Source organism: Lathyrus oleraceus, chromosome 2, assembly GCF_024323335.1.
Source record: "Lathyrus oleraceus cultivar Zhongwan6 chromosome 2, CAAS_Psat_ZW6_1.0, whole genome shotgun sequence".
Taxonomy (NCBI): Eukaryota; Viridiplantae; Streptophyta; class Magnoliopsida; order Fabales; family Fabaceae; genus Lathyrus; species Lathyrus oleraceus.
This window is the reverse complement of record NC_066580.1, coordinates 465,179,992-465,200,078: the sequence shown is the minus strand read 5'-3', so window position 1 is coordinate 465,200,078 and position 20,087 is coordinate 465,179,992. Positions and strand designations below refer to the sequence as shown.

The 20,087-nt window shown below is 40.0% G+C and overlaps 2 protein-coding genes across 3 annotated transcripts; one reads left to right on the top strand and one right to left on the bottom strand.

Annotated features, from left to right (window-relative positions):
* Nucleotides 1-2,740: 2,740 nt before the first annotated feature.
* Nucleotides 2,741-8,477, bottom strand: LOC127120420 (uncharacterized). 2 transcript variants are annotated; one of them, XM_051050846.1, is made up of 2 exons: nt 5,805-8,477; nt 2,741-4,649 (listed from the first exon to the last, which is right to left on the bottom strand). In XM_051050846.1, exon 2 carries the CDS (start codon nt 4,602-4,604, stop codon nt 2,904-2,906), a length of 1,701 nt encoding a protein of 566 aa, XP_050906803.1. In that variant the 5' UTR covers nt 4,605-4,649; nt 5,805-8,477; the 3' UTR covers nt 2,741-2,903. The 2 variants fall into 2 exon arrangements, with proteins under 2 accessions (XP_050906803.1, XP_050906804.1); XM_051050847.1 differs by having other exon boundaries at nt 7,581-8,477.
* An 8,205-nt stretch (nt 8,478-16,682) lies between these two features.
* Nucleotides 16,683-20,087, top strand: LOC127120419 (SUMO-conjugating enzyme SCE1). The gene is made up of 5 exons (XM_051050844.1): nt 16,683-16,971; nt 17,064-17,147; nt 19,189-19,341; nt 19,445-19,558; nt 19,784-20,087. Exons 1-5 carry the CDS (start codon nt 16,906-16,908, stop codon nt 19,844-19,846), a joined length of 480 nt encoding a protein of 159 aa, XP_050906801.1. The 5' UTR covers nt 16,683-16,905; the 3' UTR covers nt 19,847-20,087.

The window sequence follows — 20,087 nt, the reverse complement described above, 5'->3', positions numbered from 1 at the left end:
ACAAAAGCTCATTCACCTTAACCTCCCCATCAGACATCAGAATCCGTTCGGATTCAGGGTCAGGCCCCTCCTCCGGGATCGGTCACTCTCAATCTTTCGATTTGAGTACCTCGAGATGTCCTCATCAGGGAACTCAAACTTCATCGGTTGATAATCATCAATGGGTTGCTGGGCGAGGTAATCAGACAATACACTCCCCTTGATCGCTTTCTGAAAGTATTACGAATTGATCAACATTTTTCCCTTCTCACAACCCGTCCGGTAAATGCTGGATTCTCAAACCCATACTCGATCAGATCCATCTCGGAAATCCACAAAGTGGTATGAACCAGCATATACTGTCTCAGTCGGCGAGCAGCCTATGCCAAAGTACAGCAAGTTTTCTCGAACAGTGAATGTATTGTTTCACAGTCGGTAAACTTTTTGCTAAGGTAAATTGCATGCTCTTTTCGACAAGACGCGTCATGCTGACCCAATACACCTCGTAGACCCCTCGAAGGCCGTCAAGTACAGATTGACAATTGTTCCTTTCACAGGAGGCATCAGAATCAGAGATTCCTGCACCTTTCTTTTATTTTTCAATGCCCCTTGGCAATCATTATTTCACCTGACCGTTTGATCTTTTTTTTTCAACAACTGGAATATAGGTTCACCCGTGGCTGTTAGATGAGATGTGAACCATGACAGGTAGTTCAATCTTTCTAAGAAACCACGAACCTCTTTCTTTCTTTCTCGGTTCAGGCATTTCTCGTTTTTTTTTATTATTTTTTCTCTTTTTTTTTAGCAGGATCGACCTCGATTCCTCTTTGACAATGAACCCCAACAGCTTACCGGCTCGCACTCTGAACGTGCACCTACTTTGGTTCAACCTCGGTTTGAACTATCTCAATCAGTCAAACGACTTGGCCAGATCTGCCAGATGCCCCACTTCTGCTTGGGACTTTGCTATCATGTCATCAACATAGCAATCGATTTCATGATGAATCATATCATGAAACAAAGTCACCATGGCTCTCTGATATAGGCACTGGCGTTCTGCTTCTTTAGAAGGCAGTCTTCTTTCCATAGTAGCTTGAGCATAATGATATCGGTATCTGTCTCGGCATACCCTGACATGACCAGGTAGAGACATCCACATGCTCTTCCAACAAGCCTACCATCCTGCTTTCAACTTGCCTCTGAAACGGCCCGGATTTTCATCTCCTTCCTGACCTCGGCGGTGCGTGGAATAACAATCTCAACCCGCTCCTCGGGCGGCTGAATCACCTTCTCCTCTTGTTTTAGCAATCTGATTAATTCCAGCAGATCACAGTCTTCTTCGTCTTCTTCTTCAGCAAGATAGATCGGTTTATCGAAGTCATATGAGGGGTAACCAAATTGTTATCGACGAGATCCGGAAACTTGTTTTTGAAGTCGGAACGAGACAAAACAAAAAGATAAAAATGAAAATAAACATTGTCATTTTTATTTTGTTTTTAAACTGCAAAAATAAATGAAAAACAGGGAACGCCGCTTTTTGACTGAAAAACATCCTTTTATTCATGATGCAGAAATGCAAATTTAAACATGAGGTGGCCCTTACAATGGACCATTGCGTGTCGGGCAACACGTATGGCTTTCATGCAAATAAACTGAAAACAAGAAATAATACTCTTCCAGACGAGTAACAGTGTTGATCTTTTAGGCCTTCCAGCTCCCTGGCACGCACGATTTTATCCACTGATCAATTCCCCAGTCACTGTTAGTTTCTTTACCCACTGCCCGGGTGTAATTTGAATCTTCAGTAATTGCATTCCCCATCACCTGACCATGCGCCGGTATGGGATTAGCATTAACATCTGTCAATAGTGAAAAATGGAGGGCCTTGGACTCCAGCAGGTCTTGAACAGTATGCTTAAAGGCTCTACAACCCTCAATGTCATGCCCCTGCGTACCAGAATGAAATTCACACCTGGCGTTCTCATTATAGTTTGGTGGCCACTGATCTGCTCTCAATGGAGCTAACGTCCTTGGCTGAACCATCCCCAGATCCATCAACTTTTTAAACAGAGCAGCATATGGCATGGGTGGCTTGTCAAAATGACGATCAACCCCTTTTCCTTTCACCTGATTCCCAGCTCCCTGTCTCTTCTGTGGAGTTGGCTGAGGTTGCTGCCGGATTGACTGATTACCAGCAGGGATGGTTACTGCAGCAGTGTGCTGGTAGTAACGACCTCTACCGTGTCCTCTCTGGGCGTACACAACACTCGAGTCACCCTCATCCTTGCACTGGTCATTACCAAAGGATTTCTTCGGTCCAGACAACGAAGTGTTTCCTTGCATGTTCCCCATCTTCAGCCAGTCTTCAATCCTCCTCACCTTTTCGGCAATTACCTTTTGCTCCAAGGCGAACTCTTGCATGACACTGATCAGTTCTCCCATCCTCTTTTTCAGCTCGAGAATGTCAGCGTTGGACGAATTCATCATTCCTGTGTCAATCAAAACAGGTTAGAAACTGACACCTGCAAAACAGAAAACAAGTTATTATGCATGAATGCAATGTCTATCCATATGAAGAACACTTTGTCTCTCGATCCTGGCTTCATTGAGACATATAACAATCCGCGGCAAACTTCTTATATTCAGCATTCAATCTCATCGTGCAGATCGGAGATATGTGATTTGGCATGAATACCCCCAACCATGTGTGTGCTTGTGTGAGTGCATACGGTAAAGCAAATAAAGCTTGAAGATCAATCACTGACTGAAAATCACCATCCATAACCAAAAGAGTGCACTATCAGTGCCATAGTCATACATCAACTCAGATAAAGCCAAATACAATCCTCCAGAATCAGGAAAAGAAATACAAACAAGTGAATTCCGTCAACAAGCCTGACGGTAATCCAACACAAATGAAAGATCTAGCTAGATGAGGGTCCCGCAGGTGGCCCTATCTCATCTTCCATCCTCGCGAACTCTGCGGCGAACCTGAGCTCGGTGTTCTCCTGCTGTAGTCTTCCAACTTCCTTCTGATGAATCTTCATCTGCCTGAAGTAATGGTCTCTCTCAGCTAGGTAATGATCTCTCTCAGCCCTGATCTTTGCCTTCTCCGCTTCCCACTCTGCAGCAAGAACTCTGGCTCTCTCATCTCTCTGTTCCTTGGCAAGGATTTGCCTCCTCTTCTCATCCTCAATCACCTTCGATGCTCTGAACAACTTCTCCTTGGTGATGTCATGCTCCTTGTTAGATGATGCTAAGGCCTGGCTGATCTTCCCATAGTAGGTTGTATCCATCTCGAAGCGTTTGGCCTCCAAGGCATGCCGCTTGTCCTGATCTTCCATCTTTACTTTCATCTCTTGGTTGGATGTCTGAATCCGAGCAACAGTCATCTCTAACTCCGCTTTCTCCGCAAGTAACTGATCTCTAGCCCTCTTCATCTCAAGGAATTCTTCCATGCTGACAGAAGAACTTGGACCCTCGATCCTAGGACACACAGAGTCACCTCCAGGAAACGGTAGAAATGTAGACTCAATCCTCTTCCGCAACCAATCCTCAAATAGTGGAAAATACCGGCAGTTGACTTTGCCATAAGGAACCTTACCCCTCCTCTGGATATCTCGCCATTCGTCCAATACCTGCCTCAACTTGGTCTGGTTACCATCAATCGGGAAATAGAAGGACTCCTGAATCTCTCGCCCGAGAGGAGGACCCTCTATAGCAAACCCCATCTGTCTCCGGAGAAGCATCGGGTTGTAATTAATGCAACCCTGAACTCCCACTAAAGGCACATTAGGTAAACTCCCGCAACTGCAGATGAAGTCCCGACCAGCTAAACCATTATGAGTCCAAGCGATGTCATCAGCCCGCAGACCCATCAATCGGAAGGACCACTTGACACTAGGGTCAATCTGAACAAAAGCACCTCGGGAAGGCAAATACCCCATGAACCATCTAAAGAGCAACTGAGAGCAGCATCTGACCAGACCCCCACGCCTCTTCTCATTCCTGTTATGCACTGAATAGTAGACATCTCCAATCAGGGTAGGAATAGGGTTTCTCTGCATAAACAATCTGATAGCATTATGGTCCACAAAATTCTTCTGGTTAGGAAACAACACAATCCCATAAATGCTCACAGCAATCAGAGCACAGACCGTCTTCCAGTTACCCACAGCAGCATGTTCCTTGGCATTGGCCTCCAAGAAACTCAAATGAAACCCGGGTAGCTTTCCTTTTTCCTTCAAACCTTCCTTGACCATTTCCGGACTCAAATAAAGAGCACGTGAAATTCCAAGGACATCTGGCTCTGCTCTGGTGACATGAAAAGGAATCTGATCACGGATCTGAATACCCAGGATGCTGACATAATCCTCCATCAGAGGTCCCAACAGATAGTCTGGAAAAACGAAACACCTCAACCCAGGGTCATAGAACTGAAGAAGAGTGTGGATGGCGCTCCTGTCGCAGTCAGTGAGTCTGAAAACCATCTTCAGAATACCGCCGTATGACTCTCTAAACATTCCCACATGGTCAGGAGTAATCAATGCTATCATATCCTTGAGCACACCAATCTCTGGATCAAAGAAACTGTAAGCAATGTTGTTCTTCAAACCGGTCCTCATACTGGAGCAGAAATCTCTCAACCAGAATCTCGATCAAAAGTGTCCCTGCATATGGGTAAACATGGGTTAGATGCAATTAATGCAAAATGTAATGATGCTGATGAATGAATGCAATGCGTTGCCATCCTCCAAGCCATCTGATCATTTGCACTGAATCTGGGCTCTGAACTGATCATAACCATCTGAGGAATGTACAATCCCAATTCTGACCCACGGGTTCCGAAATAAACGGAAGACAGATACATCATCATCACCATCATCACCAAACCATATCCGAGTAGACACATCACCCCTATCTGAATCGGCCCGGGGAACCCGAAATAAACGGATCCCCACTGATAAAATATCTCGGCCCGGGGAATCCGAAATAAACGGATCCCCACTGATAAGTCACGGACAGCACTCCGGCGTCACGGCAATAAATGACCATAAATCCGACTTATAATTATGTCTCTGAATCACAGATCAAAAGTCACCATCTGGAGGCTATCTGAACAAACATCTGACAGAACAACCCTCCCCTCACAGGTAAGTTCTAATCAAGTCATCCTAAGGCGGATAATGGTCTCGACAATCGGGCGGAGATACTCAATGGGTTTGCCCTTTCGGGTGTGCCATTGTAGCTCCCTTAAAATCGTCTAAACCAAAGATCCGGGAATGATCGGTCACCAGAGTCAACAACTCAAATGGAGTGACTCAAACAAAGCGGAATATCCACAGAGATGAGCACTATCAAGTGAGCCTCGTCCGGCTTGTGGCACATCACGCCGCCAGGCACATGTTGACTTAACATGAAAGAGGCAACGTGAGACCACACTAGTCCTAGGTGTATACTCGGGCCTGGGTTTTAGCCCCACTCAGAACACCCACCCCAAACAACAGAACCACCTGCAGAGGACAGCAACAACATGATAGTATGATGCATGCAAACATTTAATGCAAATATATATACACACTGGTTAGAATAATAAATGCAATAAATAACACAAACAAGCAACCTAAACCAATCCTAGAACGCTAGGAAGGACTCGCTTAGGGACGATGGACCAGCACAGGTCTACATCAGTAAGTCCCCAGCAGAGTCGCCAGCTGTCGCATCCTGCGAAAAAACAACCGGCGAGACTCGAAAATAAAACACACACAGAGCCGCCACTAAACGTTATTTATCCCAAGATAGGGAAAGGAAACGCTCAGAGAAACCTGGAAACAATCAAACTCAGTCAATAATCAATCAGACAAACTGTACAACAAGAAGCAGTTTAAACAAACTATGCACAACACAAGGCAAGCCAAGGCTCAAGCCTATGCTTCAACACCTACAAAAAAATGTTATGTTAGTGTACAAACATCCACAACATCAATCAAAATTGGATTTGGATCATTCTCCATGTACATTGCTTTTTTGATCCTGAAAAATCAAGCAAATATTAGCAACTAGACCACTAGGCCAAGCCTAGGGTCCAAAAGCAAGAAAAAAAGTTAAAACAGCAAGGTATTCATTAACCAACATCAAATTAACATCAAACACAAGCAAACATCATTGGTCTCATGTTTATATCATCCACCAAGCTCATGTTATGCACAAAACAATCCATATTGGTTCAAATGAAGCACCAAACATACAAACAGAATTATTGCATTCAAATCCATACCAAAACACATCCAAAAATTCTCAAATTAAATACACCTAAACAGGGGTCAATCAAGGTCTACCATGTCAAATTTGAGCTTAATTGGGCAAATGGAACCATGTCAATGAAAATCAACAAAAACAGACACAATTTCATGCTTCAATCCACACCATCAATGCATACATCCACTTCAAAAATTCATATCTCATTGAAAACAAAAAAGAAATGGATGGGACCAAAACAGGAATGTCACATTATGTGTCTACAACATGCATATCAAATTTCATGACCATACAATTCCATATGAGGATTTCCCAATCATTCTACCAACCTATGTCATATGAGCTTGCAATTTCAACCACCAGAAATGAAAAATCATGATCAAATTGAAAATGCAATGTAAAATTCCACAAAAATTCATACAATATCTCAACATGCTAACTAACCATCATGCAAAATTTCAGCCAATTCTAACATGTATAGGTCACTCAAAAAAATCCTGCAAGTTGACATAATGAGGTGTGACACAAATTGTCACACCTAAGTTCCAGAATTTGCTGCTCTCTAACCAGGTATCCAAAATTCATGAAATTTACATATAAATAATCCTCAATGAGTCAAGAACCACCACAAAAATTTTCAAGAATTTATTCTACATTATGAGCATTTCATGATCAAATTACAAACATGTATCAAAATGTGACATACATGAGAAAACCCTAGGTCAACTAAAATATTTGCCAAGCACAACTTTGACCAATAGGTCAAAAAAAAAAAACTAGAGTTAACAAGGAAGTCATAGAAAAAATTTCCACATTTTTATGATTTTTTTACTATTTTTTATGAATTATTTAATGTGTTAATGATTTGTTAGAAATTATTGAATATATTATAATTAAGTTAAGATGAATTAGAATAACAGTAGTGGCATTTTAATGTGTTGGCGCATGGCTATAGGACAATTCTGGAGGGAAACAACATTTTGAATTGCCAAGCCAAAAAACAGGATCAAACGCGTTTTACATCCAGCACTGCTTCATCTTCCTCGCGTGTTCGCAAGCTTCCATCTCAAAACCGGTTTCAATCATTTCATCACCAAATTGCACAAACTAATACTCATTGGAAAGGTCTGAATGCATAGATCACGAATATATAACTTAATCAACCTAAATCTAACCGTGTAAACCGGATCGATCGTTTAAAGTTTCGCATTCAAAACTAAAAATCGCTATATCTCATTCTACAATCAACCAAATCGAAAACCACGAATTGCAGCATGTTCAGCAATGAATGAACTACAAAAACCATATCTCAATTCAAGAAATAATGAAACTCGAATCCGCACCTTATTTCGATGACGGCAAGTAATCCGCGAGCTTCGAGCTTCAAATCATGAAAACAGATGTAGAACACGCTTCAGGAAGATGAATGCCAAGCTCAAGTTCAATTAATGTTGCTTCTAGTGTGCGAATTCTTGATTTTCCATTGGAGAGTGAACTTTGGACAGCTGCGAATTACTACTCCTCAAGCTCCAATTTCCAAAAACAGTTTGAGATGATGATGAATGGAGTTCGATGCAAAAAGAATTTCGAAAATTGGTTGAAGAATGAAGAAGTTTGATGAATTTGAAGATTTGTGTTCTTGATAAAAGTTGAGAGAATTGGAATGGTTTTGAGATCCAATCTTGGAGTGTGTGAATTCTGTTGTGATTAGCAAGAGATTATGAATATATATGGTAGCCTTAATCATGCTTAAGTGTGTAATCAACCAAATTAGCATTGTAAGTGAAAATGTCATTTTCCAAATGAAGGGTAAAATTGGAATTTCACCATGACAGCTAGCGCCACCTGTTTTGACAGCACATACACCTTCTAAATATCATATGTGAACTGTAGAAACTTGTTTCATGCTCATTGGTTGCTCCATTCTCAAATTCACCATATGTATGCATTTGGTCCATTTTTGTCATTTCCATTTTTCAAGACAAAATCCAAATTAAAAGCCTTATGCATGAAATGAAAATTCAAACACATTCTAAATGCCATTCCTGAGGTGTTGGAAAAAGTCCCATTCAAAAATTCCCAATATTTTGACATTTGGACGATTTTGCCCCTGGTCCAATTCAGCTGTCCAGTTGAAAAGTGACTTTTTGCCTTGGCCACTTTTGGGAAAATCCAATGATGCACCCTCAAAGTACATGTCAAATGGAGTTTGTGCATATAAAGAACTTGCAATTTGGACAAACCATGTGGAAGTTATGGCCTCCTGATTACGGTCTTTTCTGAAATTCAATGAGCCATATTTTGCAAACCGTACATTGGATTTTCAAGTTCTTGGACTTTTTGGAAAGGTGAGAACAAGATCTACATCTGTCATGTTGAACAATTTTTCATTTGAAGCTTCCTTGGACTTCTGTTTTTGAGGTCAAAACTTTCCATTTTTGGAAACTTCAATTACAAGTCACTTGCTATTTTTGGCAGTTTTTGTCCTGACTTGATTTTCTTCAGTTTTAAGCTTTGCAATGTCATTTAACACTTGTTCCAACATGAATGAAGTGTGTCTAACTCATCTCCACCTCCAAATCCATCAGATCATGTACAGTTGACCACAGTTGACTTTTCATCCGATAGATGAATCTGGCAATGCATAGATCAATTTAAACCCCAATCTCCAACTGAAATGGCTCAAGGGTGACACCCTAGCCTCAATAAGCACCATATAATCATAGAATGATCCTCATCTCCTTCATAAACCCCATCTCCTGATCCAGCCCTGATTGGCCCAATACAACTGATTAGGGTTGACCAGTGGTCAAAACCCTAATCTCAAGGAATCTTCTCCAATCTCCTGATGACATCCAACCATGATGATGATGATGTATCAATTCAAACAAGATGAAGACCACTATCCTTGGAAATCATGAAACCCTAATTCACAGTCCAATCCTCAGATGGCCCATGATCAGTCATTGAACCCTAGCTTGCACCTTTGAACTTCCTCATCTCCTGATTAAGACTTGGGAAGATGGCTTGCACTATGTAACCACATGTTATGCAATATGAAATGCCTAATGCCCTAAAATTAAATGCAAATATGTTAATGCTAGTCCCAAGAGAGGAGGGCAAATTTTGAGGTGTTACAGGACAAACTGACTACTGCTGGGTGCGCCCTCGAATTGTGGTCTTTGGTAGTTTAGGGTTGAATCGGGTTGGCCAAAGTGCAGTGTTTGTTGTGGTGTGTAGTAGTCCTGTTGGTAGTCCTCTTGTATACCCGTGTCGGGGCTAGGTGGAGGACTGGAAGAGCTCGGGACATTGTCGTGATGGAAGTGTTGGGATTGGTGGAAGTGGGGGGATTGATATTGTGGTAGGTGTTGGGAGTGTTGATGGTGGTGGGAATGTTGAGTTTGTTGTTGGTAGTCTTCATGGTATTGGGGTTGAGTTTGTGGTATGTATTGTTGATTTGGTTGGGGGGTGGACATGTGTTGTGGTGGTTGTTGTTGGTAATATGGTGGTGGTGGTTGTTGTTGGTAATAAGGTGGTGGTGGTTGTTGTTGGTAAAATGGTGGTGGTGGTTGTTGTTGGTAATAAGGTGGTGGTTGTTGTTGTTGGGAATACTGTGGTGGTTGTTGTTGTTGGGAATACTGTGGTGGTTGTTGTTGTTGGAAATATGGCTGTTGCATCCGGGGATCGTCCAAATAGAACGGGTCAGACACAATCATTTCTGGATTTGTATTTGCTCTATACCAATCCACATATTCCCTTGTCGGCTTCATTTCGTTGGGCGCCACCGGAAATTGTAGAACATAGTGGGCACGGTCTTTCCACATTTTACGAAACTCCTTAGCAAATTCCTTCCAATTTTGGGCATACCACTGGTGGCTGACTTTTTTTAGATGCCAAGGTTCCATAGACATTGGGGGGCCTGAGATTTCTTGATGCATTCCGAATTGAAGCTTGACACAGTCACTTTGGTGCATCTCCACAGTGGTGAACCGCATTATGGCCGTTTTTGCTGTCCAAACAGCTGCATCTTCGGGGTTGGGTTGATGTTCCAATCCCAAATATGGCTTCCAAATAAACTGCAAAGAAAAAAGTAAAAATGTTATTTATCGAGAATGCATGATATTAATAAATCAGTTAGAAGCTGAGTGATTTAGTGGTAATACATCTTGTGCTCGGAGACGATCCAAGAGTTGACGATAAAATATAATTTTATTTTTGGGGGTAAGACTGTAATCCAGTCCGGTTGCAATGAACCTAAACAAAAAAAGATAAATAATATTAGTTACAAATATGTATAGAATAAATATACAAAATGAAATAACATCATAAACTTACCTAGTTGCGTAGGGGAAGGAGTAGACATTAGGATTTTCTGGGGCTAGCCTCGGCAATCTCCACCACCCCCATGTTTGGAGCAAGAAAGCACATCCAGAAAATGTACAGTGCTCATTTTGTGCATTTTTACACAAAGAGCTATATAGGAATGCTAATACTGCAGAACCCCAACTATATGTGCTTATTCTATCAATGTCCCCAAGCAAACTCAAGTACATAAAGTTTATGCTATTTCCCGTCCCTTCGGGAAATAGCAAGTTCCCAAACAATAGCATAATGTAAACCCGGGTTTTTATGACTTTTTCTTGTTCGGAGGATTCCTCAGTCAAAGTTATGGAGTCATGGTACATTTGTAGGCTAGATAATTTAATACCCTGACCCCTTGCTTTGGCAGACCCCTCACCCTCGACCAGATCTACCCCCAACATTTGAACACATATTTGGTTAGGCTGTTGAACATTTCCGGTGACAGGCTTACCATCTATTCTAAGACCCAAAAGCATGTACACGTCCTCTAATGTGACGGTACATTCACCAGTTGGTAGGTGAAAAGTGTGTGTCTCAGGTCTCCAACGTTCACACAGAGCCAAAATGAATTTGACATCAATTGTGGCATTTACGACATGCATAACATGACCGAAACCCGCACGTTGTATGTAAGGTACACACCATGGGTCTGGATAAGGCATTGGGTGTGAACGTTGACGAAATTTCTTGGGATCCTTTAAAAACAAACAATATAAACAATCATTAGATTGGACTTTTAAAAAACTAATTACAAACATATGAAAGAGGCAATGTTCAAGAAAAACTTACGAATGAGGCAATGTTTGCCCTAGTGCCTCTGTGTTCTTGGCCCATGGTAAGAAGAGACATGACTGCAATGTATAACGAAGTGGGGTGGATGAGAAGTTTCGCCGGAGTTCTCTGAATAAAAGTGTTAGTGGTTGATGAAAACTTGCAAGAATGACCCTCTATTTATACTCGTTTTCAAGTAGACTGAATATGCAAAAATGTGACAAGTGTAAGGCATGCGTGGTAGTGTTGGCATGCATTGGTAGTGTTGGCATGCATTGGTGCAGACTAGGTGGGAGTTGTCTTGTCTTGGGGAAGGCTTGGTGGAATCTGATGATGCAAAAATGTGACAAGTGGAAGACATGCGTGGGAATCTTGCAGAATAGGTGCAGGCTAGGTGGTAGTGTTGGCATGCATTGGTGCAGACTAGGTGGGAGTTGTCTTGTCTTGGGGAAGGCTTGGTGGAATCTGATGATGCAAAACTTGGACACGTGGAAGGCATGCGTGGGAATCTTGCAGAATAGGTGCAGGCTAGGTGGTAGTGTTGGCATGCATTGGTGCAGACTAGGTGGGAGTTGTCTTGTCTTGGGGAAGACTTGGTGGAATCTGATGATGCAAAACTTGGACACGTGGAAGGCATGCGTGGGAATCTTGCAGAATAGGTGCAGGCTAGGTGGTAGTGTTGGCATGCATTGGTGCAGACTAGGTGGGAGTTGTCTTGTCTTGGGGAAGACTTGGTGGAATCTGATGATGCAAAACTTGGACACGTGGAAGGCATGCATGGGAATCTTGCAGAATAGGTGCAGGCTAGGTTCAAGCATGCAAAGCTAAAGCTGAGACTAAGTTCAGACTATGTGGAGAATACATTTGATGGATAGGCAGTAGACGTGTCAAAATTATTACATGCATGCAGTTCCACCTTGCCTGCAAGATTCTTGCATGCTTTACACGTGTCCAAGTTTTGCATGCGTTGCTCTTGGGGAAGGCTTGGTTTCTTGCATGCTTTACACGTGTCCAAGTTTTGCATGCGTTTCTCTTGGGGAAGGCTTGGTTGAAGACATGCATGCAAAGATGTGTCGGAATCTTGCAGTATAAATATGCACACACATTTTCACAAAGGTATTCACAATATCTTCACAGCAATCTTCACAAAACCTTCACAATATCATCACAAAACCTTCAAAAAACCATCACAATATCATCACAAAACCCTCACAAAACCTTCACAAAACCTTCACAAAACCTTCACAAAATCTTCACAAACCCTTCACAAAACCATCACAATATCTTCACAAAACATGGCATCTTCATCATAATACAAAATCAAAGCTCACGTCAATGGTGAGACTTATGAATGTGATATGTCTGGCTTCCTATTTAGAAACACCGAATGCACTCGTTTTTGTCTAAATAGAGGAGCTGATTTCTCTTACCTGAAAAGGAAGATTGAGTCCAAACTAAGACAACCCGTGTCCCAAATTTTTTATCAACAACCTTTTTTTTCAGAAAACAACTCTGTCAAGTTTTATAAGTCATTGATTCAAAATGACATGGAGACACAATACATGCTTCGTAACCATGAGTACTCTGGTTACGAATACATAGTGTTGTACATTGTGTTGGAACAACCTCAATCAACTCAGAATATTCAATCACAGGTTATTGATCCTGTGATTGATGACGAACAAGATGTTGAGCACCACGTTGAAGACGATGTGGTTGATGATGCTGAAGACGTGGTTGATGACTTGGTGAACCGTCATTCTGAAGACGAAGACCAAGCTCAAATACCTATAGCGCAACGCTACTCACCGCCTGCACACTTCACAACACTTAACTTGGGCGAGGATGAGCCCTCATCAGATATGTTCTACAACCCATATATGAGGTCTGATGAGGACTTAAAGAAGGGTGACCAATATCGGACCAAGGAAGAGTGTCTGTTAGCAATAAAGAACTGGCACTTGAAAAATTGTGTTGACTACGATGTTATCAAATCAAATCCGGAAAGATACGTCATTGTATGCAAAAATCCGGAGTGTGGGTATAGGTTGATGGCATCGTACAATAAGAAACATAATGCGTGGGTGATAGGGTCCATATCTCAAGCTCACATTTGCGTCAACACCAACATGGCACAGGATCATCGCAAACTTAGCCATGATATGATCTGCCATTCCATATTACCTCTAGTTGAGGCTGACCCGTCACTGAAGGTGAAAACAATTATCTCCCATTGTGTGGCTGTTTTCAAATATACACCGTCATACAGAAAGGCTTGGTTAGCGAAAACCAAGGCAATTGAACTGGTATACGGTAACTGGGAGGAATCATACAAACAACTACCACGCTACCTGGCTGCACTACGATTGTACTCACCTGGGACGGTTACTATAATGGAGACCTTGCCTGCACAATCCCCTGACGGAACTCGTCTAGAAGGTAATGGAATTTTCCATAGACTTTTCTGGGCATTCCGTCCCTGCATCATCGGGTTCACATTCTGCAAACCACTTGTTCAAGTCGATGGAACTTGGCTGTATGGGAAATACAAAGGATCGTTACTGATGGCGGTCGCACAAGATGGCAATTCTAATATTTTCCCAATAGCCTTTGCATTGGTAGAAGGAGAAACGGCTGCTGCTTGGAGTTTCTTCCTTAAGAATCTCCGAACGCACGTGACTCCACAAGCTGGCATCTGTGTGATTTCTGACAGGCACGCTTCAATAGACAGTGCATACAATAATCCAGCAAATGGTTGGCATGACCCCCCGTCTACCCATGTTTACTGCATCAGGCATATTGCTCAAAATTTTATGCGGGAGTTCAAGGATAACTTCTTGAAGCAACATTTGATAAACGCGGGGTATGCATTAAACCAACCTGGATTCCAATACTACAGCCGAGAAATAGTGTTGGCAAATTCTGATGCAGGGAGGTGGATCGATAATATCGACAGAGCGAAGTGGACTAGATCATACGACGATGGGGTGAGGTGGGGCCATATGACAACAAATCTTGTGGAATCAATAAACGGCGTGTTTAAGGGCATACGTAACCTCCCGGTAACCGCATTGGTGAGTGCGACCTATTTTCGGATGGCAACGTTGTTCGTAACAAGAGGCAGGCGCTGGAATGAAGTGTTGCAGACGAGTCAAGTATATAGTGATGCCTGCATGAAGTTTATGAGGCAGGAATCTGCCAAAGCCAGCAGCCATCGGGTTACGGAATTCGACCGCCATGGCCACACTTTTAGTGTCAAGGAAACAATTGACCACAACCAAGGGCTGCCCAGACAAGAGTATAGGGTCCTAATACCAGACCGTTGGTGCGACTGTGGTCAATTTCAGGCCTATCGTATGCCTTGTTCCCATGTCATTGCAGCGTGTTCACACAGCCACTTCGATGCATTATCGCTAGTGTCTCCAATCTACAAAGTTGCAACATTGCTCAATGTATACGACAATCCCTTTCCGGTGGTAGCATTGGAGGCGTATTGGCCAGAGTATGACGGGGAAATTGTTTGGCACAACGAATCGATGCGGCGGAATAAAAGTGGTCGCCCAAATAGCAGGCGCATTAGAACTGAAATGGACGTCACAGAGAAAATGCAGAGGAAGTATAGCATATGTAGACAACTAGGGCATAATAAGAACAAATGTCCATATCGTGGATCTAGTTCCACAACTTAGTTTTCATTTTCATAAATCTGTGTACCAATGCTGTTTATCATTAAAGTTTACTTTTTATTCCAAATAGAAGATGACACTTGAACAACAAACACAAACATCTAACATTACAACACCAATTACCTGAGAAACAAAAACAAACACTACAACAAAAACAAGTACTAAAACAAGAACAAGTACTAGAACAATAACAAATACAACAACAACATGACAGACAACCATTAAAATCTAAGAAATTACAACAGTTAACACTATATCGTCTGATCCATGCATCATTTGGATGCAATCAATGTCGCTTTCAACTTCAACCCACCAACGTATTGTTTCTCCAGTTTCAAATGAGAACCTTGTTCTAAGCCTCTGAATCCTTCTTATGACTTCACCAGGTTGGTAATCTCCCTCTAACCAAGACATCAAGGACCTTTTTAGTTGATCCAACGAACGGATGTTCCAAAACTTCATCTCCATTGGGGGTTTCAAAGGCGAAAAAATAACATGCCCATCCCTTTTTAAGATTACTTGTTCAGGATCCGGGCGCCTTGATGATGTTCGCTGCCATGACGACGGTCTTGGAGATGCCATGAACTCAACTTGATAGAGAAAGTGATAAGAAATAGTGGTGAAGCGAATGCAAGGAAATAACACTTTATTTATAGGAAAAGATTTGGGTTGTACACCAATCTACTTAACCCTAATTAGTGTCGCACTTGATTAATTAGGATTTCAATTAGGTCATAACTACCAAACTCTGATTATAACCGATCAATAAACCCTAATTATAATTGATAGATTAACCTTAACATGATTAACCCTAATTCTCCCAAAAATTTATAAATAATATTATTTACTTATAAATTAAATTAATATATATATAAATTAATATATATATATATATATATTCATTTTATTTATATATATGTGTTAATATAAATGTGTTAATATTCATTTTATTTATATATATGTGTTAATATAAATTTTATTTTATTTATATCTTGTAAATAAATATTTATATATATTAATTTACATGTGTATAATATTAATTGTTTATAAATTAAATTAATATATATATATATATATATATATAAATTAATATATATATAAATTAATATATATATATATATCTTGTAATAATTTTATTTATATATAAGTGTTAATATAAATTAATATAATTTATAAAAAAAATATATTTATCAAATATCTAATATTTAAAAAAAATAAAATAAAATAAAATAATAAAACATGTTAAAAAAAAAAAATGGGAATGGGTGTAGGCGCCACTCCTAATGGCGACTTGCCCTACCCATTAAGGGTAGGCGCCAACTAGGGTGGCGCCTATGTACACTTTTAGGGCAAATTTTGCCCATTTGTGTAATATTTTTGAAAAAATGATTAATTTTAAAATTTTTTTAAAAATTCTGGATATTTAAAAAAAAAATTCACGGAGCGAATATGTGAGGAATAAATGGAGTTGGCAACGTTAAATTCTCCTATTCCTAATCGACAAAACAGGAAAAGTGAGGGGAAAGGCGTGTGGGACAGGGTCAGCGTGATTTTCACGCGAGGACAGCTCAGCAATTTTGGAATATTCTAATAATTAAAAAAACCGAAAATCAGGGGGACTAATCCATGGTTTTATATATTTCACCCGGTTAGACGAAATTAAGGAGTGAGCGAAGATTCTAGAAGACGCGTTACAGTAGTAGAATAAGGGGAAGTTTGTTAGGTAGAGAGAGAGACATTGAAGGCGCAGACATAGTTAGAGAGAGAGAGAAAGGTGAGTAAGGGTTTATCGATTCCAAAAATAAGCGACGGAAACAATCTAGCGACGGAAACAATCTAGCGACGAAATATGTCTGGTATTGCTCGTGGACGCCTTGCCGAGGAACGAAAGTCATGGCGAAAGAATCATCCTCATGTTCGTAACATTTTCTCTACTTTTCATTCATTGATTGATTAACTTTTACTATATGTTATCAATTTTTCGTGTTCTTCTTTCTATCAATTTAGGGTTTCGTTGCCAAGCCTGAAACGCTCCCTGATGGAACTATCAATTTGATGGTCTGGCACTGCACTATTCCTGGCAAGATCGGGGTACAATTTTTGCTTTATTCTTTGATAATTTTAGTTGCGAATATAGAACAATTTGATAGTTTGAATATTTTAAAAAGGTCGTCAAATTTTACTCATACTAATAGGGACTAAATTGATAGTAAGTAGTTAAATATAGGGCTTAAATTGATACTAAGTTGTATAGTATGAGGACTTGTTCATGTAGGGCTTAAATTGATAATAAGTTGTATAGTATTGTGCTATAGCGGAGCGGATGCTGAACGCTGTGGGAAGAGACTTAGTGGTGCATAACACTACAGCAACCGTTATTGGGTAAATAGGATAATAGTGGAGAAGAGCGGTTCCCGGTTCGGAGCGGTTTCTGGCCAACAATCCTTTTCCCCTCCAAAAAACTGAAAGCCCCTTAAATTTACAATGTTTTGAGGGTAATTTTGGGTTTTTCAATCAAATTTGAGTTGAGACTCAACTAACCTGATGCACTTTAAGAGTCATGTGTGCTTTGATTTATGAATATTTTATGAGTTGAGTTATTTGTTTTATTTTACATTAAATATATGTTAATAATATTTTATGTAATTTGTCCAAAAAATGATCAAATAGAGTTGTCAGCCCATTATATGCTATCCCACTATCCCAATTTTGGAGTCGGCCGCGAATATCCGGGAATGACTACTTTGTTCTACGTACACGATGACTAATTGCTAGTTTACTCAACAATATATGGACAAATAGAATTGATTGTTGCTTTGTTGGTGATAATAATCTCGTTAACAATCTATGATTGGAACTGTCTTTTGGTGTTTTGTGTTTATTAGGACTGACATGCAACTGCAAAAACTGTTAATGTAATTTGCGAGGGACTCTTAGTTTATAGATGCTATAAATTTAAGAAACTCATCTAGTTGTATGTTGCTTTGAACATATGACCTATGCCATTTATCTATAAAAACTTCAACTAATACTGGTTAACCATTAAGTTAACATAGTATGTTGGAGAAAGGGGAAATAGTTTTCCCTCTAGTGATCATATGCCTCACTAGAGGAGAAATAGTACTATGTCTCATCGCGATTGTTTCCACGGATAACTTAGACAGAAGGATAGTAAAACAAGAAATGGGTCAACTGTATTTCACTTTTATTTAGATAATTTCTTAATCCGCCATCTCATGGTACCGTGAAGCATGCTTCCGGCAATGTATTATGACAGATTTTCGCTATGTAAGGGGGCAGATTGAGATATTATGTATTTTTATACAATGAAAAGTTTTAGATTTGTGGTTTGTTGGATTTATCAAATACTAGTAATACTCTAACGGTGTCCTGTGCTTTATTAATGACATCTCCCAACAAAATCAAGTTCAGTAACTTGGTAAAAGTTGAACGAAACAAAAGTTGAAAACAAAAATAAATACCATCGTATCAAAACCTAATGTTTGCTTGAACCATATAATCTAAAAGAGTTGAATATAGTGGCCATTCAGGAATCTTATCACATCTTTGTAGCATTGCCAAAATTTTCAACAGATTTCCTGTGACTTCTCTCTTTAGGATTCAGAGTAGAAATGGTATTCTTTAATAATCACAGATTCTCCACTACTATCAAATCCATTAGGGAAAATTCAAATTTATGATGAAAGTCATCAGCCCCTAACTTCCAAGCTGACAAATCAAGCCTTGTTACAACCACAATAGACAATGCTAGAATTACTAAAATATCTCTATTTCTGTAACACCTCATGCTAACACTTACTTTCTTGATACTAATCAATTTTTCTGCACCAATACTTTATTTCTGATACTAATGTTGTAGAGTTGAACTATATTATCTTGAACACTAGTGATATTATCCTGTATCTTTGAAATTACTTGAACATTTTATCATCGAAGGCCTATGTTAATGAATCATGTATTCTTGCTTCATGCCTTGGTTAGCATTTACAAATGATTCAGTGGCATGTTCAGTAGTTTGAACAATGTTAATTATTCTGCATGTAAAATAATATACTGGAAATCATGCCTTGGTATAGGCTTCATTGCAATTATTGTTTCTCATTTGCTGCAGACTGATTGGGAAGGTGGCTATTATCCATTGACAATGATCTTCAGTGAAGACTACCCTAGCAAGCCACCTAAGTGTAAATTCCCTCAAAGTTTCTTCCACCCTAATGTGTATCCGTCTGGAACTGTTTGCTTGTCTATACTTAATGAGGATAGTGTAAGTATGATTCTTTTGAAGATTGATAACCGTTTGAAACTATTAGCATGTCATTTCACATGCTTCTAAATGTGAATTTATATCATCATTCTTACATTTTTAGGGGTGGAGACCAGCTATAACAGTGAAGCAAATTCTTGTGGGTATTCAAGACCTGCTTGATCAGCCAAATCCTGCTGACCCTGCCCAAACAGAAGGCTATCATCTATTCATCCAGGTAGATAACCTGAATATCCTCACATTTTCTAACTGATATTCGGCTCCCTGCTCCATAATAATTGTTAATATGTTTGCTCTTCAAGTTGCATTTTATTAAACACAGTGCAATAAGAATAGACTATAAAAAATGTTGTTGTATAAAGCTGCAGCCAATTAGATTAAGGTGCTTATATTTGTTTGTGATTACCAAAGGTGTGTCCTTACATAATAATATTTTCTGCAGGATGCAGTGGAGTATAAAAGAAGGGTTAAGCAGCAATCAAAGCAATATCCACCTCTTGTCTAGTACTATATATGCTCACTTTAGGAACTGTTCTAGTATGGTAGATGTTGTTTTCTATTTCTTGCCCGGTGCCAAAATTGTGTGATTGTTGGCTGCCATAACATGCAGACTCCTTGGTTTTAACTATTTTTATTTACTCAGTTCTGGATAACATGTTAATACGTGACAATGTGAAAGTCAACCAATAATACTTGTTGGCAATACTTGCTGGTTCATTATAAAAATGGATAATTTACTTCTATGA